Consider the following 26915-nt stretch of genomic DNA (forward strand, 5'->3'; position numbering starts at 1 on the left):
GAATATTATCTAAATAATCAGAAATCGATCCTCTGGCGGAGAAACTTCCACTAAAGGTTCCGTAACGTCACATGACTCCATGTGACCAATCATACGAAGCCACACAGTCAGGTGACTGTACATAAACGCAAGTGATGGAAAATCACTTGATGGCGACAAAAGACGCCGGTGATGCAGAGACGGATGAATCAGAGAACCAAGGCCTCACATACTAGTCGAATGTGAGGACAACAGGCAAGGACAACAACCAGTACAAAAAAGAAGAGAAACATTATTTTCTGACTTTAGTTGTTACCGTCTAATCTCAAGTAAGTGTTTTCTTTTTTCTGTGATCTCATGATCCAGGATGTACTGTCCTGCTCATGGGAGCTTGGAAAATGTTAGCCTAAAGATGGATAGAGCTGGACGGTTCACCGCCACTGGTGTGTGACATCCTCATCCCCACTTCTGATCACTAAGGCTGTTTTTAACTTGAATTAAAAGGCGCTCAGCCGAGGGAGATTTGCAACGTCATTTCACCCGCAGTCCACTGCAGGAGCTCCAATCTGCTCTGTTGGAGTGTTTTATTCCCTCCCAATTGACCGATCTTTGCAGTGTCATATGTCCGCACTGGGGGGTGCACTGAAGGCGACTGACGCTGAGGAAGAAATGACAAATGGGGGGAAAGAAGAGCAAGAAGTTCAACAGATGGAGATGGAGAGTAGAAAAGATATCAGAAGGATTTATGTTGAGGAAAGACATTTGAGCAAATAAAACACAGAAACCAAGTTTGAAAAAGGAAGATGTAGCAGGAAAAAGATGTGATGGAGAAAAGAGGTTCATGTTTGATGGCAGATATGTCACGCTGAACTGAAACCTATGAACGCAAAGTCAAAGATGGGGAGAAGGTGAGATGAGACACAACGCATGTGAAAATGCAAATGCTAAAACATTTTTGAAAGCAAATATTTGTGTTGCAGGTGCAAAAAATATTTTTTAGGGGAAAAAAATGGTTTTATAGCAAAACATATGTTTTTGAAAGCAAATATTTAATATTTGCTGCTTAGAAAGTTTTGTTTGCATTGAGGTGGCATAAATATCACCTCATAAAAGAGAAGCTCCAACAAAAAATGTATAGATCGTTGTGTTCTACCTCTCCTGGAGGGCTTGTCAGTTTGGCCACCAGGTGGAGCTTGTCCCACAGCATTACACTTTATTCTAGAAGAAAAAACTTTGACAACAAGTGGTTACTTTTAAAATATGTTTCCTTAAAGAGTTTGGAAAATTCCTGCCTGTGAGTATAAAAAAGCTGTTTATTTAGTCAGCAATGAATGCTTAGGTCGACCGAGCATTAGCATTAGCCGTCCTATGAAAAATTCCATTATACATTAGCATCAAGCTAGCAGTCTTCGGGAATAACTGCTGTTAGCTGTTAGGTCACTGGAAAAGGAAACACTCAGAAGATCGATCTCTACTTTTATGGATCGATTATTGATTTATTAAGCTTGGATCGATTCAGATTGATTATTTGTTTTTTTACCAACCCAGCCCTAGATCTCAGCTCTCTTGCAAGTGAACCCTGGTGCGGTACAGTGACGTTATGGTTCAGTAGACCAGAGTGGAAGAAATCCAAAGGAGTTGGTAACAGCTAGTGCATCATTAGTAGAAAGGTTCCTCCTCTCTGTCCCGCTGCACTAACTATCTTTTTCCGGCTTCCTGCTTCCTGCTCAGAGAAGGTTTCAGACCAAACTGTGTGTTTCCAGTTTGATGGAGTTAAACCAGATAAGGGTTTGTTCTTGTTTGGATTCATGCATTGCTTGTAAACACAACTAAACTTTCTGTGATAAATGCAAAACTGTGTGATTCATTGATTTCCCTCAGCGGGGGCTGAACTGGCCCCCTCTTTCTGCTGATCGATTAGAGTCCTGTATGACTGGTCTATTAAATAGGCCATGGCACCGATTGATAACTGCAAACAAGTTTCATTGATGGCAAATTCGATCAATAAGAAAACTGTGGTTGCTTTCTGTTGCTGGACTTAAACTCGGCAAACACGTAGTTTCTTCTATCCAATTGAACACTTGTCCATGGATTGAAGGTCAGCTGCAGGTGGAGATTCCTCTGCTCTGCAGACGTTGGTGGATCACTGCAGGCGGCTGCAACAAGAGCATAATGTTGTTTGGGTGTAAGTTAATTGCATTGTTATCACGGCTGCGTAGTGTGAGGGAACAGCACCCTATGGGACCAGACAGAAAACTTACAGGTGAAAGAGAGGAAAGAAGAACATGAATGAAGCATTTAATGAGATGAAGAGCAAAATTACATCAGAACAGACGAGAGAGGAGAAAGCAAGGAAACGGTGCTCTGTTTATGTGATGCAGTAAAACCCACATAGCTCTGTTTGTCTTTGAACACTCCACTAATTGTAGGAAAACCCCTGAAATTCTGGCATCAAACACAAAACTGTGTGTTTCTAAACAATGTGTTTATGCAAATGTGTGGATGAGCCAGACTTTGAATGAAAAAGCATCCAAAACTCTAATGTTGCTGCTGCATGGATGTTTCTGACTGGTCAGAGTTCGTCTTCTTCATCATGACTCTGGTTAGTGGATGGAACATGTCAGGCAAAAGAGGAACTTTTTGTACGCTGCGTTGATGTTGGACGGAGCGAAAACGGGCAAAAAAAGAGCCAGATATGGCTGGCAAGCCATAGGTTCCCGACACCTGTCCTAGGAACCTTTTTAATGACTGTCTGCACAGAGCGTTAGCATCAACAGACCGCTCGCTCTGAGATACCAATAGAAATGTCTTTTGGGCCGTCGGTGCATCTTCAGCCTTTGATGGTTGCTGTGCGAGGAAATCCCTCCATAATTTGTCACTGCTGCGTTTCTCCACTGCCACAGTGTTTGAAGTTTTCTTGGCTGTGATGCTTTGGAAACCGGGAACCCGCCTCCGACCCCAGATCATCAAATACCTTCTGCCATAAATCCCATCAGGATAAACATGAGGCCAGATGAGAGAAGCCTGCTGTCAGCAAGCAACAACCTGAAGGTCACCACTTAGCAGATGTCCAATCAAACACAAGCTGTACGTGTCACTTCCTGTTCTGTATCTTAGAAAGTCACACAATAAACCCCCTAGTAGAGATGCATCCCCTGACAAAGGAAAACATGTAAACATTATTCATATTTTTGCTTTCTTTTTTTTATTTCTACATGAATTTATAACGAGAAATTTATCTGAAGTGAATTACTGCAGACGGTCTACGTTTTCATATTTACTAAAGGATCCTTTCTAAAGATTTTTTTTTTAAAAATGATACATTGACTGAGAACTGGACTGAGAGGCCCCTCCCCCTCCTCCCTTTGCGTAACAAAGTACCTGCTGGCTCCAATAAGCAAAATCTCATAGACTTCTATAGAGAAATAAACAGCTGTTCCTCAGTCATTCTATTGGTCAGAAGAACCATTCTGGATCTGATACCTTTTTTAAACATCATCTTTAACAGACCAATCAGGTGTCTTTATAAAAGTAGGCAGAGCCTGCTGTCCTCCACTTCCAATGTTCAACACGTTTAACAGATTTCCTGTAGCCCTCTTTCACGTAGTAGGAGTGGGAATTTCCTACAAGTTCACTCCGGGTCAGAGTAGTTGCCATAGAGACATTGACTCAGACCGATTCGGACCAATTACTGCTTACTGGCTCTTACTGTGAAAAAATGATGACTGAACTGATGTAATTTGTTTGGAGCTGGAAGTATGGGTGTCGTCACACTCAGTGGTTTAGTCTAAGAAGCCGTTTCCTTCATTTTGATATGACACCAGGACTGGGCGATATGGAAGTTTTTATATCACGATATATAGATTTTTCATATCGGACAACAACGATGTATATCACGATGTAAACCAAACAACTAAATTTGTCAAATTTAAACACTCTGGTCATGAGAGAAATGTGTAATCATCAGCAGGTTGTTCAGATTTAAATATTTATTCACTATCATCCTCTCAACATGACAGATGAACTGAAGGAACACGATTAAAGTCTTTCAGGACTCGATTTTAGGACTAAAACAGAAAGACTCGAGACTTTCGGGTTCATCCTTTCCTGTTGCCATGGTTACATGTAGCAAAATGAGGGGATCAAAAAGCAAGTTCAGTTGACGGCAGGCCAACTCTTTGGACGGTTTTTGTTCTTGTATTCGCTGCTTTAAACCGCCTCTACATAAGTACAAAAGAAGACCTTTCACACTCCAATAAGTCTCACTGACAAGACAAATGGTCCTGTACTTCTTCGAAGATCCACAGTATTTGCAACCTGTTTGCATAGACTGCCAAGTAGGTGAACACACATCTGTCAGGACGGCCGTGTCGAGGTGTGAGCGCAGAGCTGCCAGGGGTGAACAAGAAGATGGCAGGAACAGGCAGAGGCCGCCACCACACAGGATGAATTACCGACTCAGACCTCAACTCTGCTACTCCCCGCCAGATTGGCCGGCCAAGTAATGAAATTCCCCGGTTACGAGTGATTAATCCTGGCTGCCTGGGACTAAATCCCGCTATGAATCACAACACTCTACATTCGTTAAGTTCTTAAAGAAAAGAAATGTACATGATTCAAACTGAGGGGACTTTGTATCTGATTACTATAAAGGGAAGGTTGAATGCTAAGAAAGCGAACTAAAACTCTTAATCTGTAACGTTTATCACATGTTCTCCTAATCTATGATAATAAATGAATAAGAACCATTTTCTTGGAATGAAATGTTGGATTTTGACTGTAATTTTCCTGCTTTCTGCTTGTCACCTTCAGCTCTGCTGGCACTGTGGCATGTTTTCTAACTTTAGTATATCGGCTTGACATCTTCTCAGTCTATTTAAAGTTTGGAGGAAAATGGAACAAAATGTTCTCCTTCCAGTGTTGCAGGCTGGTAAAATCAGAATGCGAGCCTAGTTTTGCTCAGTACTCAAAAACATTTAGTTAAAGAGAGTTTCCCCCCAAAGAAAAAATATTGCTTTATGGGTGAGAAATACACGCGATCAGTGTTTTTTAAAATGTGTTTTCAAAATTAGCTCCACTGTTGGATGGAGCAGACAGTTAAATGGAAGTTGCTGTTTCCTGGTTGGGTGATCAAAAGAAGCCGATGTTCCCACTACTGAGGAAACCTAATCCACCTGTGCTGGGAGGACATGCTGTGACATCCTACAGAACAGGTTCCTCATGGAGTGACCGGCCATCAGCCTTTTGGGGTGTAGAATGCACCGACACACCTCCAGGGCCTGGATGGGTATATTTGGAATGTCCGTCTTACATGACTTAAGTATGTCTCCATTTGTCCAACAAGCCATGCCCCAAAATACACAGATTTGAGCTGGAAATAAAATCAATAAAACGGCAACCTGGTTTCTGCAAATATTTTGTAGGAAGAGGTCTTTATGAGAGCACATAAATTATGGGTACCAGAAGTACCTGAAAGTGTTCATGGTGAAAAGGTGCAATTAGTGGACAGTACGGTCCCCCTTTTGTAACGCGGTTACGCGGTCTTGCTAGTTTTTTTTTCATGCAATTTTGTGTGTTTTAAACAACACATTGTGTTCTGCGCCCTGATTGGCTGAAGATCATTGTCAATCAATCTCCGCTGTGCCATGTCTTGTGCAGAATGTGTTCAATGTGCCAAATTGACTAAAATCTTTGATCGCGATCAGATTTATAATTTCTTTTCCCTTTAATCGTCAACCTCTGGACCAAAAATCCTCTTCGCTTTCATGCGGATCACTTTTCTGTCTTTCCTCAATAATCTACGTTCCAAAAAGGAACGCCTTAAAGGAGCCCGGCCACCATTACTGACGGGCGTCTAAAGTAAAGAACACCTGTTAGACCGGGCTTTAATTGGAGATCAGCGTCTAGCAGAGACAGACAAATATTGTAAATATACGGTACTAACGTAATCCTGGACTTATTTTTCTATGAAGGTTAAGCTTTGGGAATTTAAACAAGAGCGAAAAGTGTGAAAACGTTCATCTTGAGAAAAGTGGAGAAAGTTAGTGTAAACATCTCAATTGCTTCTTTGTAAATCTACAAAAACTAGGGTTGGGTTGATAAAATCGAATAATCCATCTGAGTAGATCCAGGCTCAATAAATCAAATATCGATCCATTAGAGTAGAGGTCAATCTTTTACGCCTTTCCTTTTCTGGTGACCAAACGCTACTCTAGTGAGATTTTGAGATTTACTGAGATCAAGCTAAAACATTCATGGTGTATAACTGTGAAAGTGTTAGTTTACAAAGTACAATCGGAAAGGTTCATGGATCATTACTGATATACTCTCTGCAGTTTAATTTAACAATAACACCAGTAAAGTCAAAGTCCGCTAGCTTGATGCTAACTTATAATGGAATTTCCTATAGGATGGCTAATGCTAACATAGGTCAACCTACAAATAGATTTGACTAAATAAACAGCTTTATAGACTCACAGGCAGGAATTTTACAAACTCTTTTAAGGAAACATTTTTTTTAAATTAACCATTTGCGGTCTAAAGTACCGTTTTTTGCTCAAATCTTCTGGAATAAAGTGTAACGCTATGGTTTAAGCTCCACCTAGTGGCCAAACTGAAACGCCCTCCAGGAGAGGCAGAACATTTATTTTTGTAATATAGGTAGTTTAGAACCTTTACAGTGTTAACGATCTGCACATTTTTGTTGGAGCTTCTCCGTTTGAGAAATTATGTTACACTGTGTGGTGTTATTAATCTCACTGCTTTATTATTTCACTAATACATTTTACTACATGTGAACTGTATCAGATTGATATGAATATATTTAAAACATATATCAATCATTATTGTAGTTCCATACAAATATATCTAAATGTGTAAATCAATTCAAAATTAAATTGAATCTAGTGGATCAAAAGAATCGTGAATCGAACTGATCCAGGTTCTGATGAATCAAATTGAATCAATTCTGGAAATAAGGGGTGATACCCAGCCCTAAGAAAAACCCAAACAACATCTGCACTTCCTAATACCCTAAGAGGAAATGAAACCCTGAGCCGGTTTTCAGGGTCACCCGAGACGCTGCCGCACAGCTTGGTGACAGGCTGACCTTGGATCATGTTGTGATTGCTTCCCTCATTGTAAACATTTGTATTCAAATTGGGAAAGAAAGCAAGAACACAAAGATTTATCTCATCTGTCTTTTTTTCTCGATATCGTTTCAATTCCTTTTATTTCCTGTCTACATTCTATGATACCTGTCGGACCATTTTTGACACTGCGGCAATCTGAGGTTTGTTCAAATGTAAGGTGAATTCTGAATCAAATCCGTTGTTATGTCGACTTGCATATTGTGGATGCTCCAGAGAAACACATCATCTCGGGTTAGTCCGCTTTGGATCATTGTTGAAGCGCTACAGCTTTGACGCCTTCCTACTGACACCCGGTAGTCTTCAGAGGAGTCTTCTGAGAGGAGAGGTTTGTTAGGTAAACCCCTGCAGTACTTCATTGGTTTCCTGCTCTTTCATACATGGAGAACATTTGAAGGTTCTCTGGCTGAGCTCCTCCAGTGGATCACTTACCAGGTTAAAGCCATTTACAAGTTGAAGGTTAACCTCACTGGCTCTTTTTCTGGGTCAGAGGGTTGACCGAGGCCTAAAATGTAGAGGCACTAAAGCGCGGTAACATTAGATGGGGACATCACTGGAGCAACACTTGTAATAGTTTGCTGGCATCTCAGCAATGATGACCTCTTCCTCTGAAGTCAAGTCAGACCAAACACAAGGACAACAGAGAGTCATAACAGCTACCACCTCTGCTTTTCTGTAAAACAGATACTCTAGAAACTGAAGACACTTCAAAATTCAGGTCAGTGGAGGAGCCACCACTGACCTGCACTGACGCTGCAGTTACCACAAATATTGAAGCCATCAACAAACTCTGCTGTTGGAATGACCTCTGACCTTTAAGGTCACCACTTTCGAGTGACATCCCATCCAACAAACTGACTTTAATCACAATCAACAAAGAGATCATCTTTTTGTTTTTTGGACCCAGCCATCCAATTTTTTTAACCCAGTATGTCTCTAGGGCAGAGGTCACCAACCCAGTTCCTCATGGGCTACCGCCCTGCTTGTTTGGCAGGCAACTTGGCTTCAGTTGATGCCGATTAGCTGGGTTGAATCAGCCCAGTTTCTGATTGACTGAACACAGCTGATCCAGGTGGGCAGCAATGAGTGAAGCAGGTTTAGCTGCAAAACAAGCAGGGGTTGGGGTTGCTGGTCTTCCTGCTGCTGGTCTTCTCAGCATATCATTTAGGAGAGACTCCAGACGCTTAAGCAGCCCTCAAACATGGGGGGGAGTCAGACATTCTGTTGTTCACATGTGCAGTGATTTCACCTGCACTGACGTCCCTCCTCCCACATAAATGGTCTTTAAGTCTAAACAGGTGCTTGTTAAACCTCCAGAGATCTTGCAGGACAGAAGAACTGCTGGTCCTCTCAAGCTGCCTTAACTTAGGTCTTTTCAAAGGTCAGGCTGGATCAAAATGGACACATTCTTATGTTCCAAGGCGGACCGCCCACATGTACAGCTGATAACTGATAAGGTTATGTGTCCGTCCACCTGCCTGATTCAACCTCTCGGATGTGTCGGTGGCGAGTTCTTGAAGGTCATTATGGAGGACAGAGTCACAATAGATGATCACAGCGAGAAAGACAAAGTCTGGGACCGACAGTTTGGTCCAGAAGCTTCTCTGAGATCAGCTTTTATAAATATTCGTTTGCTGAGCCAACAACGTCCAGTTAGCTGATAAAATGGTCATATTTTGATCTAAATACTTCATCACTTTATAGTATCAAACCATCCGCTGATAAATGAACATTTATTTGTTTTGAGGTTTTTAACACGATTCAGTTCCACTAGAATCAATGTTCTTGGTAAAGTACTTCAGTACTATCTAGTAGTATCTACCTAGTGGTGTTTTAAACTTTAGACCAGTAACACATAATAAAAACATAATCAAGAGATATAACAGCTGTTTCAGCTTATTTCAACTGTAGTTTATTACTTTTTTGTTGCAGACAATGTTCAGACTTGAGTGGTTTGAACAATGCACAGGTCACATGTTTGTGTATAAACACTGACTTGTACTGAGTTATAAGGCAGGTTTATGCTCTTATTCATCTAATTTAGTGTTACTTTCAACCGTTTAACACTGGAGTTGAAATCTAAATGACACACACTGTGTATGTGTTGACATGTTTGTGTGTGGGGATTTTTAGAACCAGCAGGTGTGTGGGTATCATTCATTTATATTTGAAAAATATAAATCCCTCTCTCTTCTTCCCTCCTCTTTGTTTCTGTCCGGTCCAACAAAAAATGGTTACATATAGTTATGTTTCATAAATGGTTAGAATAAAACATATAAACAGCATTTCTGGATCATGTTAGTGTGAACGCTCATTTCTTTTATTATCAGTAGGCTTTACCTGATGGCAGGTGAGGAAGACGACAGGTGAAGCACTGCCTGTCACCTGCCTCTGCTTGAAACTTGTTTCCTGCCCAAATTATGTCCATCCACCTAAAACAATTTTTACCCCAAAGTCAGAATGACAACCGCCCTATTGGGCGGGAAACTACCCAGTCTGACAACACTGCCTCTGCTCACTAACTTGCGAGTCTCTGGACTTGCTGTTGACTGGAATATACCATTGCTGCAGAAGGTCAGGGGAGGACCAAACACTTTTTTGATCAATCTCATGCCAGCTCAGTGATTTGGGGTATTTTTTCTGAGTAAAAAATGACGGACGTAAAATTGATTTTAGACCTTTTTATTAAGTGTTTAGCCCTAGAGAGTTGGGGGTTCCAGGTGATCGCTTACCTTTGCTTAATGGTAAGTCCGTGGGGACACAACATCTGGGTTTGGTTCTGATTTCGGGATTCCTGCTGGATGAAGACAGGGTGGATCCTTGTTTTTTCTTTTTAGAAAATGCAGATGAAATGACTGTAAGTCCCATGGAGCCGATTTCAACCATGACCCCATGATCATACTTTCTACACTGACATTTGTGATTACCACTCTGCCCTTTAGTTCCTTTTCTTCTGTATATTTTTTCTGAAAACATCCTTCATGTTTGTTTTCTCTGACAGGTTTTCCAGTCTCTGACTTGATTGTTCCTGGATTACCTACCAAAGCAGGGTCTGGTGGTCCCCCTGAGCTCCTGGAAGAAGGCGGCTTTCAGAGTTTATACTCTTCTGTCCGCACCACTTCCTCCACTCTCTCTGCGGCAGAATGAAGTGAAGGGATTGTTTTCAGACTTCTCTGTTTGGGAACGTTTTCCCCGAGACACTCGTCACATCAGAGTGTCCAAAAAAACTCTGGAGAAAGCCTCAATTATCACAAACATCAGAGACCTGCGGGTGGAAGTTATAATTTAGTTTCACACTCAGATGACGGTTCAACTTGAACTGGATTTCTGCCTCCCAGCTGCACACAATCAGTCTGAGCTGCAAAACTATTTCAAGGTGTGCACCAAAACGTCTTCCGTCTTGTAGGTGGTTGTCCGACTACAATAGTCGAATATTTTTATAGAAGTAACAGAAATCAGACTTTGGTAAAGCAATGTTTGCAAAGCAGCTAAAGAAACTTTACACGACCTGAAAACAAATACTCTACTATCAATGGGACAGACTGCTAAAAGCACAGCTCTGTCAGGATCTGCCGCTGTTGTTTCTCCTTCAGACACTTGGAAGGATGAAGATGCAGCCTGGCTGTCTTCCTGAGAAGGTTTTCGCACTGCACACAAGCTGTTTTTGGTGGGCGTGGCCTACCGCAGAAACCCACCAGGTCTGTCTGAGTGACCACGCCCCACCCGTGTCTTTACCCCCCATGTATGGGATAGCAGTTTGAGCTGTTGCTGTTTTTATAGCATTTGTGGTTCTGAGCGACAGCATTGCTGCCTGTTCTTCACCCATCTGAGCTCTCATGACGGCTGGATGTATGTCAGAAATGAGTATCAGGCAACCAGTAATCATCATCATAATAATAAATGCTCTAATAAATGTCAAATTAGAAAAATCCCAACTTCACTCAAACTGTATCAGTTAAATGAGCTGAAAAATGGCAATTATCTTAAAAACAAAATGTAAAAATTGTTCATTTACTGCTAAATAATCTAAAAACACGACAAGAAATAACAAATAGCAACAATAGAAATGTTAAATGAAACTCTAAAACTGAACAGGTTCAAGTCTGATCATCTGTTGATCCATTTTCTAAGACTTTTAATGACGATGATGCCGTTTTTAGCCAGATTCCAAACACCTGTGTCGCTTTCTAGGACATAGTTTCTGCAGGAGTTCATCAGAAATTCACCTCTCAGATGTGGGCGGGACTGTTGTTGTGGCGCTAGCCTGCCAACACTTCCCATCATCCCTTTATTTACACCAGGGGTCAGCAGCGTTTATGACATGAAGTACCAATTTGACATTTTTTCCCCAACAACTGTGTCGTCACCAACTGTACTACAAAAATTTATACAAAAAAAGGCAAAAACATTTCTAAGAGATCTGAAATGTTGCTCAGTTCACAGACGGATCACAACTGTTGGAGACTTATTTTGGCATCAACTTAAAAAGGTGCTTTCATAACAATATTGCACAAGGAAAATAGGTCAAAGTTGAAATAGAATTACAACTATGTCTGTTTGAAACCAAAAGTACTACATTTGTAGTACGTCATACCCAGGGCTGAAAGTAGAGTCTTGTTTATGGTAATATAGAGAAATGCATTTGAGACTAAATCTTGCCTGTAAATAAAAACATAGACGGGGCTTTGTGGAATAAATATTTGAATTGATTATTGTACTAAAGAACTTGATCAATGCACAAAGTAAACCTCCTTCTTCAGCTTGTTCATCTTCATCCTCACTTGCAGTCTTCCTCCTGAACAATCATCCCTGCATTGTTCTTTTTTCAGATATAAATGAATGTTTTTGCTGCATGTTTATCTTCTACCATCGTTGCATGATTGCGTCCTTCATCAGGAAAAAAACTCCCCCAATAATACGGTCAAGTCATCATTTTAAATCATACCATCATTTAAATCAAACGATGGTACCAAAACCAGACTTTTGGGAGACTTTCTATTCATTTCATCAAATTTTTTAACCATCTCTAAAGTATAGAAGGTACCTGGAAGCAGGGATGGAGCTGAAGAAACAAGTAGTTTGAAATGGAAATGACAAAAACGGTTCCTTCAGAAATGGACCGAACCGACAAACCCAGAACCAAGCAGAAAATGATGGAGTGATAAAAATGAGGGGCTTTTGTGGAGTATTTGGTCCAGTCCAGGGGATAAGGAATATCTTTTTGTTTTTTAAGTTTGTTGTCTTCATGCTAAAGTGAATTTTAGGGTTGGGCTTCATCTCGGGTCCCGATCAGGAGCTGCAGCTGCGGGGCCCGCTGACCCCGCCGATCCCGCGGACCCGCTTTGAAGAGCCGCATGTCTTATGTGTTCTGCGTTTGTCAACAGATGCGCCCCCTGCAGGCGGCCAGCCGCACTGCTCCTCCTCCTCCTCCTATACGGCGCTCTGCCTCCGCGGCTCCTCATTCACTAGAAGATGGCGGACTGCGCTCCACTGTTAGATGAGGAACTCTCGTCCTTTGTCTTCAATTATCTGACAGAAAACAGCGGCAGCCAGGTAAGCTCCGGCAGCGCTACGCACGCGGGACTCCGGGCTCCGCGCACGGCACCGCGTCCGTGCGCGTCGCGGGCCGCGGCGCTCGCTTTGGCCGGCTGATGGGAGCGTGTCGCCGGGGCTCCGCGGCAGCATCTCCCCGGCGCGGAGCTCCGCACCGGCTCGCCCCGCACGCGTGTGCGTGTCCGCGTCGAGTCTGGCTTTCACGTGTCTTGGAGGAAGTGTCATCCGCCGTCGGCGGCGCGGGGCTCTGCCGGCGGAGGACGCAGAAACGCGCGGCGCCGGTGCGCTGCGGAGGATTATTTGTATGCAGAGACGCGCGCTGGAAACTTTAGACGCATTCTTGGGGGAAGTTTGAGTGTCGGAGCCGTGGACGTGGACACGTGGTGCGCCGCTTGACGCAGCCGGAGGACTGCTGTCACACGCGGGGTTTGGGAAACTTAAAGACAGTTAGTTCGTCAGATCAGAGCGGAATCCCGGCTCTCGGATGCCGGTTCGAGTCTGGACTTTAACTCAGAAAGAGCCAAACCGGGTTGTGTTTGGGGACTCGCGGGGCTCTGCGGTGCGTCCGCGCCGCACAAACTTATGTCTCCACTTGCGGATAAGCGGCTTGCGTGCGCCGCGGGGGTTTAGCCGGGATGGAACTGGGGGGGCTCGGAGACCAATGCGGGCTGCTGCGTGGCGCAGCTCCGCCACACCACCCGGAAACGTCATGGGGGTAGCGTTTGTGTGGGGCTGCCAAAGTTATTTAAACGTTTTCGTAAGAGTTTGCGTAACGGCGTTACCAAACGACCGCGGAGTGAAAGCGCGCACGCGCCTCCGTGGCTTCTCAGAGGACGAATTTAATCCTCAGATGCTGCAGACAGAGCGTGCGCAGATTTTTTATTTATTTATTACCATTAAAGGTAATCAAAGGCGGCATGACACAATTCTGGATGTTTGCGCGGGGGGGGGGGGGGTGATCTCTTGCAGCTGATTGGCAGTTTAAGCAGGTTAGATCAGCGCGTGGTGGTGGGAGACTGCGGGCTGTAATCAGCTGCGGCAGTCACGCACGCAGGCAGGCAGGCAGGCAGGAGTGCGGCTGCAGGTGGATGTGATGCGGGAGTCCAACCGCAGCCGCGCATGAGAACACGCAGCGCTGCAGCTTCTGCTCCCGCAAAGTCCTTGAGGAGATAAGAGGCAGAACTGTACATTTTATCTGCTGAAGTTCCTCAGGATAAGATAATCGATCAAAGGCTGCATTAATGGGTTCATATTCACTGCTGTTTGTTAAAGCCGCGCGCTCGCGCCTGTGTGCGCGTGCGGCTCCGGTTGTTATAGTACTCCATCCTCGTGACTAATGTTACAGAACTGTGCTGCTGCAGTCATGTGAGTTGTAGTGGAGGGAGGGAGGGAGGGAGGGAAGGGGGCGTTTCCCCGTGACGTAGAGGAGGGATGGGCAGTCCTTCTTCCTCCCCACATGTCATGTTCTCTCACTCCCTTTGGCTGCCTTTTGGTTTCACATCCATCTTTTCGACAAATTTATTTTTCTTTTTTTTCTTTTTTAGGGAACATTTCAGTTTCACTGATAAATGTATCATCCGAGGAAAACTGTGAGGAAATGTTAACAAATAAAAAACAACAACAAGCTGCGACCCCCCCCCCCCCCCCTCCCTGTCAGTCCATCCAGGGTTCTGTTCTGACCTGGTTGGGGGTTCCACACCTCCGTCTCTGCAGCCGTTCTGCGGACACAGATGTGTTTCTGGAACAGCTTAGAGGTTTGAACCCTCGGCGGTTTGCCACTGGGCCAGGTGGACGTCCCCCTGGAGGGTAACGATTTCTGCCCCATTTCCAAACGTCCTCTGCCCCCTCCTGACAGAGCTGCAAACACAGAAAACTCCAACCCGCATCCCCACATCATGAGGTGGAGGGGTCGGGGTTCCATGAAGTAAGGGGCGGGGTGACACTTGGTCCACGGTGGGGGAAAAGGAGAAGGACCAGACCAGGAACCACCTGGTTCAGGTGTGTCCAGCCAATCAGAACATGCCAGGGCAGGATAACAACCATCATCATCCACCTGGATGGGGGTGACAGGGCCCCGCCCCCACCGCCTGTCCAGGGGGTCTAGTTTGTTCTGAAGGCTGGACCTACATCAGAGGGGGCGTGGCCTCCAGTGGTTTCACACATACAGGTGTACTGCAGGTCAAGCAGAGGTCAAGTGTGATTTATGCTCTGAAGCTTAAAGATTTTTGCTTCTATAAAAGGAAAAAAACACATGAGTCACAAATTTAAATCCTTATTTTCCGTGTCAGACCTTTGGAGAACTTTCACTTGTTGGGATAAAAGTCAGCTGTTTTTTTCCCTGTTTGATGCACACAGTGATTGATCTCTGCAGCCGGCCGACCGTACGGCGGCACAGAGGCAGAAACCCGCCTTCACGCCCTCCTGCTGTTGTTTTACCCCAGGAAAACCTTCCCCATCCTGACCCGTTCAGACATGACGGCGGCTTACGACTGAAAACGAAAGTGAGCTTTCCTTCCTGTCACTGTCACACGGCGTGAACCGCCGTATTTACCCCCCCCCCCCCCCACTGCGCTCCGAATACGCCGCACGTGTACGCATGAAAATGTAGGTCAATGCTCAGTGTATACATCCATCATAAAACTACAATAAATGCCCTTTTACCGTCAGGTTGGGGCGTTTCTCTGTGTTCTATGCTTTCCCTCATAGACTGTAAACGTGCCGCCGCCATCCAGGAATGAGGAGCAAACCTGCGTCTGCCACACCACTGATTCTGACCCTGGTTTTGGTCAATCATTTATGTCCGTGTTACAGATTAGCTCCATGACTTTACATTCATCAGCATCTGATCATCTACATTTGAAAGATTTTATGGATTTATAATCAGAACCTGCTTAGACTTGCAGCCTGATATCTGGCTTGAATGGGCTTCAGGGCCTTTTAAAGCCTTCTTTAGCCTTTTTCTGTTTTTTCATCCTGGTTTTTTTTTGGCCTTTTCAGCCATTCTTCAGTCTTTTTTTTAGTCCTCCTCAGCTACTTTTCCTGTCAGCCCTTTTCAGCGGTGGTTGTTTCGAAGCTAACATACTAGCTCGGACACCAAAACATTGCAGTCCATTAGAAAACGTCTCCTAAACTCCGTTTGTTTCAGAAAGTTTCTCAGTTTCTAGCAACCCACCAATCAGATCTGCTTTGAACCCAGTGGGTCTTTTTAAACGCCGTAATTTCCTGCTCCGTGATGATCCGACCCGCTGCACGGCTCAGCGGTAATCATTCACTGGATGCCAAGGGTCACTCCGGACCCGCGTCTCCTGAAGTCGGTCACCCTGGACCCGGGCAGCCACGGGGCAGATGCTGGTAAAACATTAGCCGTGTTTTCTGCGTTCCTGTGACGCGGGCGCTGTGCAGAAGAGGAAGTCACATGGGAGTTCAGAGGGCACGTGCTGAGTGAAGGTGAACCGTTTTTCAAGGCAGACACCTTTTAGTGAAGCTGCTGCTTTGAAATCACTTCTCATTTTTGGTCATTTGGAGTGACAACATCCAGACGTCGGTCCCGTTAATGACTCCTCCCACTCCAAGTGAAGGTTACCGCAGAAACTAAAGGCTTTCAGGCGTTTATGGGCTCATTAAACACCTTCGTCTGGCAGATTAGACAACTTCATGAAGATGGGGAGGGGGGTCATCGTTGTGCTGCATCCGTCAGCACTTCCTCCTGTAAACAGGATGCCTCCTGTCTGCACGCCGAGCCGCAGGAGCTCAGCTATCAGGTGCTCAGATCCAATGTTGGACAGGAAGTCACACGGTTCCCATGTGACCACGCGCGTCCGGGTTGATGGAGGGATTCTCCAAGGCGGTGATGATGTTCTGCAGGAAAACCCTTATAATCCCACATTCACATCTGTGAAGATTCCTAATCTGGATGGGAGATCCTCTTTAGACCTTGTCGTTAGGTCAACACTGACCAATAAAGTTTTGGTGCGAGTTTGGCGCGTAAACACAGTCAAGCTTCCCTTTCCCTTCATTCAGCCAGCAGTGGAAGCCTTTGCGCCGGTTTAAGGTGGATTATTAATCTGGTTCTGAACGTTTTCTTTCACTGATGACCTCTGAGGTTCACTGGGAAAGAAGAAGCCCCCCCCCCCACAGGCTGGAGCGTCGCTATGAAGGATTCAAAGATCCCTGGGTCGATGGATTCAGGTGTTTTTGGCGGTAACTGGGCGCCGAAGGCGGTTCAGCTCAGTCTCTCTGCTGCTGTTGAATCTATCTTTCTGGTGGAGCTGTCCTCTATTGTCGGCACGAGTCGTGCCGGGCCGTGCCGCAGTGCACCGCAGCCCCGCCGTGCCTCACCTGTCCCTTCTGTCGTGGCTCTGGAGCCCCGCACGAAGGCTCCCGGGCGCCGCCGTGCTGGAGGAGAGCCTAACGGGGCTTTCAGGGGGGGAGGTCAGAGGTCAGTGCTGCTCATTTAATGAAATGGGAACAGACCGCCAGACCTGAGCGCTCCCGTTCACGCTCTCATATATGTGTGTGTGTGTGGGGGGGGGCAGCTCCTCCCAAATCCTTCTGGACTTCATCAGGCATCCGGCTCAGACACTGAACCCCCCTGTGACCACGTCTTTCTGCACGTTTGCATCCGTTCTGATGTCGTTAGCCAACAGAATAGCCGGGTCAGGTGAGGGGGGGGGGCTCTTAATAATTAACTCATCACCTGCTCATTTCTTTTTACCGGGAAAAAGACAGATTGGAGCTTTTTTTTGGGTGAATGTACGACCTCCATGACGCTCCCGTCACGTTCTATGAAAGCACATTTCCAGGTTTTTCCTTAAGGTCAAGGACAAAATCCTGAAGCCTGAAGACGCTGGATGTCTGTGGATGAAAACATCCGACAAATGTGAGAGAAAATCTGTCACAGACGTCTGACATCTGATCATCAATGTAACCCTGAATAGATTGTTAAAGCCGTAATACCTGTTTGCTTCTTAAATGTCCAATGAAGAGTCCTATATCAGGTGGAAAATGTTTCCATGTTTGGTTGAACAGATGATCAGCCTCCCTGTGAAACGACCGTAGGCTCAGTTTGAGGCCGTTTCCCTCAAACCGTTCAGCTTTAACCTTTAGCCCAGTTTCTGATCAGGGCTAAACAGGGCTAATGCGGGCTAACCAACCAGCACGCAGTTCGGACAAATCCAGAGACCTCATTGTTCTGATTAAAACCGTCTCTTCTCTTGGTTTTGTCACTCTTCTTCTTCTTCCTCTTCTTCTTCTTCTTCTTCTTCTTCTTCCTCTCAGTTTTGTGTCCAGGACAGAACTTGAGGGAAAATGGTGGTGGGGAGTTTTTGTTTGGAATTTTATTTAAAATTATATCTATATTTGTGTAAATTTATGTCTGCAATGCTTCATCTATTAGAATAGACTTGATTCTAAGGATTTAACGTCCCTTAAAGTTCAGTTCTGGATGGAAAAAGGGGAGGAGTTAAGGATTATGGGTCGGAAAATGGGAGGGGTTAAAGTGGGAAAGGGGGGGTGCAGAGAAACAAAATGAGATCATAAATAAATTAATGAATGTTTCTAAATGTCAGTGAGAGTTCAGTGCAGGTGACTGTTGCTCACCTGCCGTTTCCATGGAAACCGCCATAAAAGTAATAATTAGTATTGATGAATATTTTCCAACATTTTAAAATAATCATCAAAGCTTTATTTAGATTTGAAAAAAAGCAGAAAACCTGCTTGTATAAAAATATGTTAATGATGTGGGCGTGGCCATCTTTTATATGTGGTTGCTAAGGGATTCAAAGATTAAGATATGATATTCTCTAAATGTGCTTTTTATCACCAAAAGATTCCAAGTTTTCAGCATTTCCCTTATTTAAAATATCATTTCACTTCTGAACGTTCGCTCTTTTAACTCCGCCCCTTCCTGTGGATTTCACGGCGCACTGCGATCACAGAGTGTGTTGGATTTTGGTTTCTTCTTAGTCTGGAGCTGCTTTGGTCTGTAGTAGTGGATCAGACCGCGGCGGGGATCATCTCTCTGTCTGCGGCGCTTCACACAGGAAGTTTCTCCCGTTTCCACCTGTCCGTTCTGCTTATTTACACCACCATCGATTTCAGGCTGAGTCTCCTGATCGCATCAGCCTGATGACAGAGTTTGCTTTCTCCCGCCGCCGATCAATTAGTCAAATTGCGACTATTTGGGTAACTGATAAATGATTGAAGTCAGACTTGGAGTGCCGCTCCAGGGAGCCTCTTCTCAAATAACCAAAGGGCCACAAAGTCATCTGAAACAAAGACGAGGCGTGGGCAGAGGATCTGTCACCTTCAGGAGGTGTTTGCCTTCCAGGCCTTTGAGTTTGGAGCTTTTTACAGTCAGGAGGAAGTGGGTGGGGCAGAGCAAGCCCCGCCCCCTGTCAGGCTGTGTGTGTTTTAAAAGAGTCCCCGCTGTGCTCTCCGAGTTTGAGCACGTCACGCCGTAACCTTTACCTAACCATTTGTATTCATCACAAGGATCCTGTTGGCAGTATTGATAGTGTCAACATCAAACACGCCAACATGAAACACGCCTCACGTGCTGTGACCTGGGGGGGGGGCTGGAAGGAGAAGGACAGACCTGCAGCTGCCGCTCAGCTCCTTCTGGGGGAGCAGGAGCTGGCAGGGTGTCCTATTTCTCCGCAGCTCTGCTCCCGTGTTTCCTGATTTATCACCTGGGAAAAGTCTCGTTTTAGGCGGCGCAGCGGCAGGAGCGAGCGAGCGTCTGCTGGTCAAATCGGAGCTGACGGGTTCGTTCCGGTATTTGCATATTTTGCTCTCTGACCTCCTTGTCCTTGGCTGCAGCGCTGCTGCAAACTTCTGATCTGAAGATTGCAGGGCTTATGCTCAGCACAGCTCTGTGTCAAAGTGCCCTTGGGCAAGACACGGAACCCCGCACGGCCCCTGGAGGCCTGATGAGCGCCCTGCATGGCGCCTCTGCATGAATGTGGGACAGATTGTGAGGCTCTGAAGGTGGAACGGTGCTGTAAAAGTACTGGTATGATAGTACTTCAGATACTTCAGTGGTTGAAGTCCCACTCTGCCCATCTATCTTCAAAGCCTTCCCAGTCTTTCTAGTTTCTAGGACATAGTTTCTGCAGAACGACGGGAGTCCCTTAGAAATTCACCTCTGAGTTGAGGCAAGGAATAATCCCGCCCCCCCTTTCCCTCCCCATGTTTGAGAGCTCAGAGCAGGGAGCTTGTGGCCCCGGTTGGCGTATTTTCAACGTCACAAACACAATATTCTTCAAACAGTTTCATCTACACGATTAGAATAAATAAAGCTCAGAAATGCAGTTTAAGCTTAATTCTCTTTGTTTACGTCCTCCATCATCGGTAAAATGCCACGAGAACACGTCATAAACACCGTTTTCATCAGAGTGGGTCTTTAATGCTGAAGTGACCACGATGCATCCGCACACGCGTGATCCCCCTGACATATCACGCTGCGCTGAGCTAAACGTCCCGTCAACAACGGCAACTGTTGGTCTTTCTTTGGTTCAACCTTTGCTGTGCCCCACAATCCTCCTGGCCCCTTAAAGGAGGGGCAAAGACCTGAATCCACTGTTAAAGAAGGTTTCCGTCCTGATGCATTATGGGAAAAAAAGGTCTGAATGTTAAAAACACACGCTCACTTTAAAGGCTAAACACGACGTCACGCCTTTTCTGACGTTAAAACCAAAGAAATGGAAGTCATGAAGGTTGTTCTAACAATGACAGATCATTCAAACGCAATGCATTGTGGTCTATATTCACAATCTAGAGAGCATCGATGTACTTGATGTCTGTTGCAGAGGCTCATGGGAAATTTTCAGGGCACTGGATTTTGGGATCGTAGATTTTTTTAAATCTCTGATCAGCTTGTAAAGTTTCACATCGTCTGTCTTTGACCTTTGACCCTTTTAGATTGTGGGTGTGGTTTTGTTGGCTGCAGATCACATCAGGTCGTAGAAGTGCAGCGTGTGGGGGGAGTGTCGGTTTATCATCTCGGTGACGGCACTTTAAACATTGGAAGGGGGCTGATGTTGTGGCCTCGGAGGGGGGGGCATGCGCAGAAACCCGGCTGTAGACGGTTGGTTTATCTCCCCCGCACACCTCTGTGCAGGCGAGGCCGGGGCACATGTGGTTGAATGAGAGGAAAGGTGAAAGGAAATTTCCAGGGCACGGTGTGAGCGAGCGCTGGGACAAAGGAGCAGGCAAACACCGGGTTTGAGCCTGGAGGGGGGGCGGATGCACAGCTTTCCCTGCAGCACTGGCGGTGGTCGCAGCGGCGCTCGCTCCTCCATCTCTGCTCTTTAAAAGCCGTTGTTGGTATTTTTAGATGCTTCTGTGGATGAAAGGCGCTTTGATGCTGCGGCGCCGGCGCAGACTTCTCTGGCTTGATGAGCGCTGTCACTTCAAACAAACCTGCCGCCCTCAGGTTCTGACCAGATGACAGCCTCCGGCAGAACCGGGTGCTGCTTCCAGCCCCCAGTCCTGAACAGGCCGGGTGGAGCTGCGTTCAGGAGGAGCTCCCGCGAGGACGCGTGTTCAAACACACATGTGCTCACACGTCAGCCTCAGCGCCGTGACCTGCCGGCACACGCTCATCCAAACGCCGCCTGGAACTTTCCACTCATTTTGCTGCCGGGGTCGTTTTTTCTGCTGCTCTGCTGCAGAAGAAACGTTCATGTCTTTGCATGTCCTCCACCTCTGTTGTGTTGTTTTTGTTGTTTTATTGTTGTTCTGGTGTGTTTGGTTTATTCTTCCTCTCCTTTTAACTGCTCATGACCTCCTGGTCCCTTTTCTTTGTGCTTCTCCTTCCTCTGAGGGCCCTGATGATGCCTCCTCCTCATCAGTCTTTCTCTCGTTGACCTTTAGGGGCGCCGAGGTTTGCGTGACTCGCACACAGACGCACAAACTGCACTTTGGCCCAGTTCAGAGCTGCACAAACACTGAAGCTGCAGGTCCAGGAAGAGACCCCTCTCTGACTGATACACCTTTCTTCTATTTCATCTCGGATTTGTTCTAAACTCAAACTTCCCGACAGTTCGGCGGTTTTCCGTCTCTATTGGAGGCTGCGGGACACGAATCTTCTCCGATGACCACATCAGGGGGGAGCTCCTCCCAGCGGACGCCCTCGCAGTCAGACTTCCTGCATGTGTCTGAGCAGGTTTGCGTCTGCAGGCATGTTTTTGTTGAGCGCGTCCTGCAGCCGTTCCTCCGGGTTAGCTGAGGTCATGGGGGAGAACCAGGCTGAACTTGTTCTAACTTTGGATCCTGAGGGTTTCTGGAGATCCTTGGAGCGCAGCTGAAGCGGCGGCAGCACCGGCGGCTGAGCGTCTTTTAGAACTTTTCCAATCAAGGTGACGTGTCAGACGTTTTTGATGGTTAACCATGATGGAGGAGCTGTAGCATCTTCTGAAACTTTGAAACCCGTGCCTTTGGAGGTCGTGGTTTTGGCACCCGTCCCTTTGGCGGTCGATGTTTTCGGTTGTTGAGATTGGCCAAACTGGGATGAATTCTTTGGCCCATCCAGACTTTCTCACAGAGATCATAATTAACCTCCAAAGGGAGGAAAGAGTTTCAAAGGGGCGCGGATTCGGATCATGCCTTGTTCGTAGGGGCGGAGCTACGGCAGGAAGTCACTGTGTGAACACTCAATGTGGTTCACTAAAAGTGCAGGGTGGGGTAGGATTGGGGCCAGCTGTGGCGTAGAGCTCCTTTCTGTGGCCTGATGGGTCCTGGTGATGGAGGGGCTGTCGGCGGACGGTGGCTTTGCTTCGACAGCCGCCGCTCAGGCAGACACTTGGAAACCCGGAGAAGGGAGCCGAGCGAGTCTGAGAGCCGTCACGCTCTGATGGCTTATCGATTTCCCTGCAGGGCGTTTTAGCAGCCAGACAGCAGGCGGTTGGAGGCCAGGTGGGTGAGGGAGGTGGAGGAAGATAATGTTTTGGCAGAATTTGAAATGGCTTTGTGAGAGAAAAGGAACCACCTCTGACCTTTAGCCACACTGCTGTTGGTCCAGGAGAATGAAAAGTGTGAAGCTTCTTCCTGTTTGACTGCTCCAGAGTAGCTGTCGGAGGCGTTATGTAAGGAGGCGCTCCATCAGCTGGTCGTCAGTCGCTGTCTCGGATGAGAGGAAGCCATTTATGGCTGTGTGTTCTCCACTTGAACTAGGCTAATTAGTGAAGCTTTAAAAGCCCGGCGAGGTTATTTTGGTGAAGTACAGCGGGGCTTTGCTAGGCCTCGTCTCCTGCAGATCGAAGCTTGCTCATGGGCACGTGTGGCAGCTGATTCCTGCTGTGCAGCGAGCATCGTCCTCTTCCTGCAGCTCTCTGATTTTCCAACTCGTGAATGAGGACTACTGCTGCCAGTTTGGTGGAGAGTCGGAGTCTCTGTGGCGTTTCTTTGCGTTTGGGTGGCTCTGCTGCCACATAGACGCCACATTTCGTTTGGAACCGCCTCCTCAGAGGACTGAACGGTCTGTGTTCTAGTCCCAATAGACTGAATGAGCTGCTGAACACAAACATCTGAGGGATTACGTCCTCCACTCATGTCCCCAACGATGCATGTGGACCCGTTTGTCTCCTTAAAGTCCCACTCCGGTCATCTTCTGATCCATTCTTCAGTTTTTAGCCCCAAATCAATTAAACCTGTTTTCTGCAGAGCAGCGGGTGTTCTGTAGAAATTCACCTCTGAGTTGTGGGCGGGACCGTTGGCCCTTTCCCGTCACTATAACTGAGAGCTCTCTGTTTACACTCTCCCCCACTGGCTTATAGCCCGTCATACCCAGACCTAACAAAACTGGTGCAACAAAATTGGCGAGCAATAATCAGAGCTGTTCATTCGCACAGTTTAGAGACAGGTTCCAGCAAAACGTAGCCTAATTTTTAGAATAGAAAGAGTTTTTTTTCATAGCTTGGCTGGGGGTGCGACTTATACGCAGGTGCGACCTATACGTGATTTTTCCCACTAACAAGCGATAGAGGTCTCTCCATTCAGCCCTCCAAACGGAGAGTTATGGAAATATAGGTTGTGTCCATATTCATTCCCTACTCACCATATAGTGTGTTTCCTACTTTGTAGTTCTGTCTGAATCTACAATTCCAAAATCCAGAGCCCTAGAAATTTCCCAGAAGTCTCTGCGAAAAACCAGTGGGCATCGATGCTCACTAGATCGGCGATTATAGACCACAATGCATTGCGTCGGAACAATTTTTGCAAAGAAAATGTATATTTTAAATAAGCCATCAACGTTTTTATCTTCCGAAGACAGTAGATTCTTAAATGGTCGATGGAAAACGCTCATATCAATGAGATTCTAACTTTGTGAAACGGATGACGTCATATTCGCAGTTTAAAAAAAAAAGTAGTGAGCATTGTGTCTGAGTTGCTTTTAAAATTCAGGGCACTACATAGTATAACTATATAGATTTTATAGTTGTTAGGGGTTAGGGCGGGAATTCAGGCACAGCCAAAGTACCCTGGAATTTGGCCGTTACTCAGACTCGATGATGTCATCAATAGTTGCCGGTCAGCTATGCATCCACGGGGATGCTAGCATTCAGAAATGCAGAACATCAGTTTGAAAAGGTCATGCTAAAACAAAAAGTCATTATTTACATTTGCATGAGAACGTTTGTGCATCAGAGCACATCCACAAGAAGAAAAGGGCTTCTCCACCCTCGCGGCTCAACGTCTCTAGAGGATCAGTCCCTTAAAAAATCTATTTCTGACCACCCTACCCCTCCAAATGCCCCTACAATTGGAGGGGTAGGGGAAGAATTGTGATTGAAATGTCTGTTCTTGGTCCCATATTTCATTAAATACATGTATCCCAAAATTGCTGCTTATATGATATTTTTCTTCTTTAATATGCATTTTTGCCGCATTTATACTCTGGATCGACTATTAGTAGAAAAATAAGAAGGTTTATGGATCTAGTCGTCTATGAGTGGATGCATCAGAATGGAGCGGGACACGGCGCTGGTGGTTTGAAACTGAATTTTTTCATCTGCTCCTGATTCATAACTATTTAAATAAAGAAATACTCAGATTCGATTTTATGTTCTTGTAAATGTCCTCCAACATCAGAAAAAACACCCTTTTCATGGCAGTGGGTCTTTTATGGGAACCCACAATGTTCTATTCAGCGTTGGGCCGAACCATTCACAGATGGACAGCAGACACTGATGTAATCCCCTCCTGGTGGTTGAGCTGGAGGTTTTCCAGCTCCCCAAAAATGCACTGAATCCTAATGGAAGGCCCTGAGCTGAGCTGAAAGGTAGTCTGTGTTTGCTGGGGGGCCGGCGGACCCTCATGGAGGGAGGTCTGAATGAGACCTGTTTCTGTGAGGGCTGGGGGGTCTGCTTACCGAGACTCGGCTGAGTCTCCATGGCCCTGCAGGCGGAACAGAACATGACAGGAAGTGTCGAACTTTGTCCTAATTCCAACCCGTCAACTTCCGAATTGAAGCACATTTTAAAACCAAATGATCACCGAGTTCATTCCCAACCTGTAATACTTTGACCGGCTTTTATCTCTTTACAGCAGCATTTTACGAGCCTCAATATTTTGTGTCTGTGGAATTTCATGCAAATAGGGGGCGCTGCCATGTCTCAGCAGGGGGTGGGGCTTGACTTGATGCGACTGTAGCTTCACAAAATTTAACGTCCTGCAGTTTTAAGCGGTCCGTGAAGTGGAGCTGCGTCTTCTGCTGCTGCACACGGAGAACCGCCAACGTGACTAAGTCTTGCATAAGAACGCCACGGACGCACACGCTTCACGACCCGTCAAACACCAACAGCTTGACGGACTCACAGAGGGACGGTTTGCACCTAGAATCGTCCCTGTTTTCGCACACACGCATGTGCGTGCGTGCACGTAGACGCGCGTGTGTACAGACTGTGCAAGAAGGTAGTATAGTAATAGTAGGCGGTGGCGTGAAGGTCGTCGTGCCACCATAAACACCCGCAGCTGCCTGCCCCTCCTCTCCCCCACCGTCTGTGGGTTTATTTACTGCAGCGTTATCACAGTGCCTCCACGTGCGCGCCCTCCACGTGCACATGCGTGTCTCGGTGCGCGAAGGCCGCTTCCAGCCGGACAGGTGGGAGATTTGCAGCAGGCGTGTTGAGTAGTGGAGCAGCTACACTTCTGCCCTGTTTACACTTAGAATATGCTCCAGTAATCTGGATTAAACTAAGACATTTTGAGCATTTTCTATACAACGGTTTTTACTCTGGTTTGTGATCTGAATGTTTTCGCTCAGGAAGCCACTTCCGTATTGAATCCTCTGCTCATAAAAAAGGAACCAGCTGAAGCTGCTGTTGTGTCTGCATTGAAGACCGTTTGGCAAAGATTCGGATCAGGTTTTGTTCTTTCTTACCTGCAGCACTTCACTAAAAGCCAGAATTGATTTCCTTTTTTGGGGCTTTTATATAAACGTTAGGACATTTTTCTCATCTGAGCAGCATTTTATGAAGCTTTTGTGCATCTAAAACCTGCAGCTCTTCATAAATTTAGCTGACAATAGATCTCTGGCTAACATTAGAATATAGTATTTGAACTTTAAAGAAATAAATAAATGCTTTAGGTTTGATCATTTTACAGATCTGCTCTGGAATTTAGTGTCAAAGCAGAAAATATGTCTAAAGTTGCCAAAATAAAAGCCCGGAATAGATAAAGACCCACTGTAAATAAAAAGTTGTTTTTGAATTTTTTTATTTTTTTCCACATTTCCTTAAAGCATTTTTCTGACGTATGAATAAAATTAAGATTAAATTAAAAGAGTATTTATTTGTTTAAATTGTTGGGACAGCATGTAAACCAAGAACTCTCAGCAATGTGGAAGGGAAGGGGTGGGTGGGTTGCTCCACTTCAAACATTTCCAACTCCTGCCGCTCTGCAGAAACTATGTCCTAGAAAACGACACAGGTTTTTGGATTTTGGCTAAAAACAGCAACGTCGTCACTAAACGACCACTGCTTTAAAAATAGATCAGAAGAGGACAGAAGTGGGACTTCGGCTCGAGGTTGGAGCTTTAGGACATCCGAACTGAATCTCGGAGCACACCCCCTGCTGGCTATGACAGTCAGTGCTAAAGTCAGCGCGTTCCCGCTGGTGTTTTGGAGATCAGGCAGAACATAGAGGCAAAACAATGGCCCTTGTTGGGGAGAAGCAGATCATTTGATGGGAGGATCTTCTGTGCCGAAGCCACTCCCCCCTGCCCCACCCCGCTAC

The 26915-nt window shown here is 45.8% G+C and overlaps 1 protein-coding gene across 1 annotated transcript in view; it reads left to right on the forward strand.

Annotated features, from left to right (window-relative positions):
• The first annotated feature begins 11356 nt into the window (after positions 1-11356).
• The window catches only part of LOC101169121 (peroxisome proliferator-activated receptor gamma coactivator 1-beta), a 76611-nt gene continuing 61052 nt past the window's right edge, over positions 11357-26915 (forward strand). The window contains exon 1 of the mRNA XM_023959396.1: positions 11357-12680. Within this exon, the coding sequence (XP_023815164.1) occupies positions 12600-12680 (81 nt within the window). The 5' untranslated portion in view covers positions 11357-12599. The remainder of the gene's footprint in view (positions 12681-26915) is intronic.

The sequence above is a fragment of the Oryzias latipes genome, chromosome 10 (assembly GCF_002234675.1).
Source record: "Oryzias latipes chromosome 10, ASM223467v1".
Taxonomy (NCBI): Eukaryota; Metazoa; Chordata; class Actinopteri; order Beloniformes; family Adrianichthyidae; genus Oryzias; species Oryzias latipes.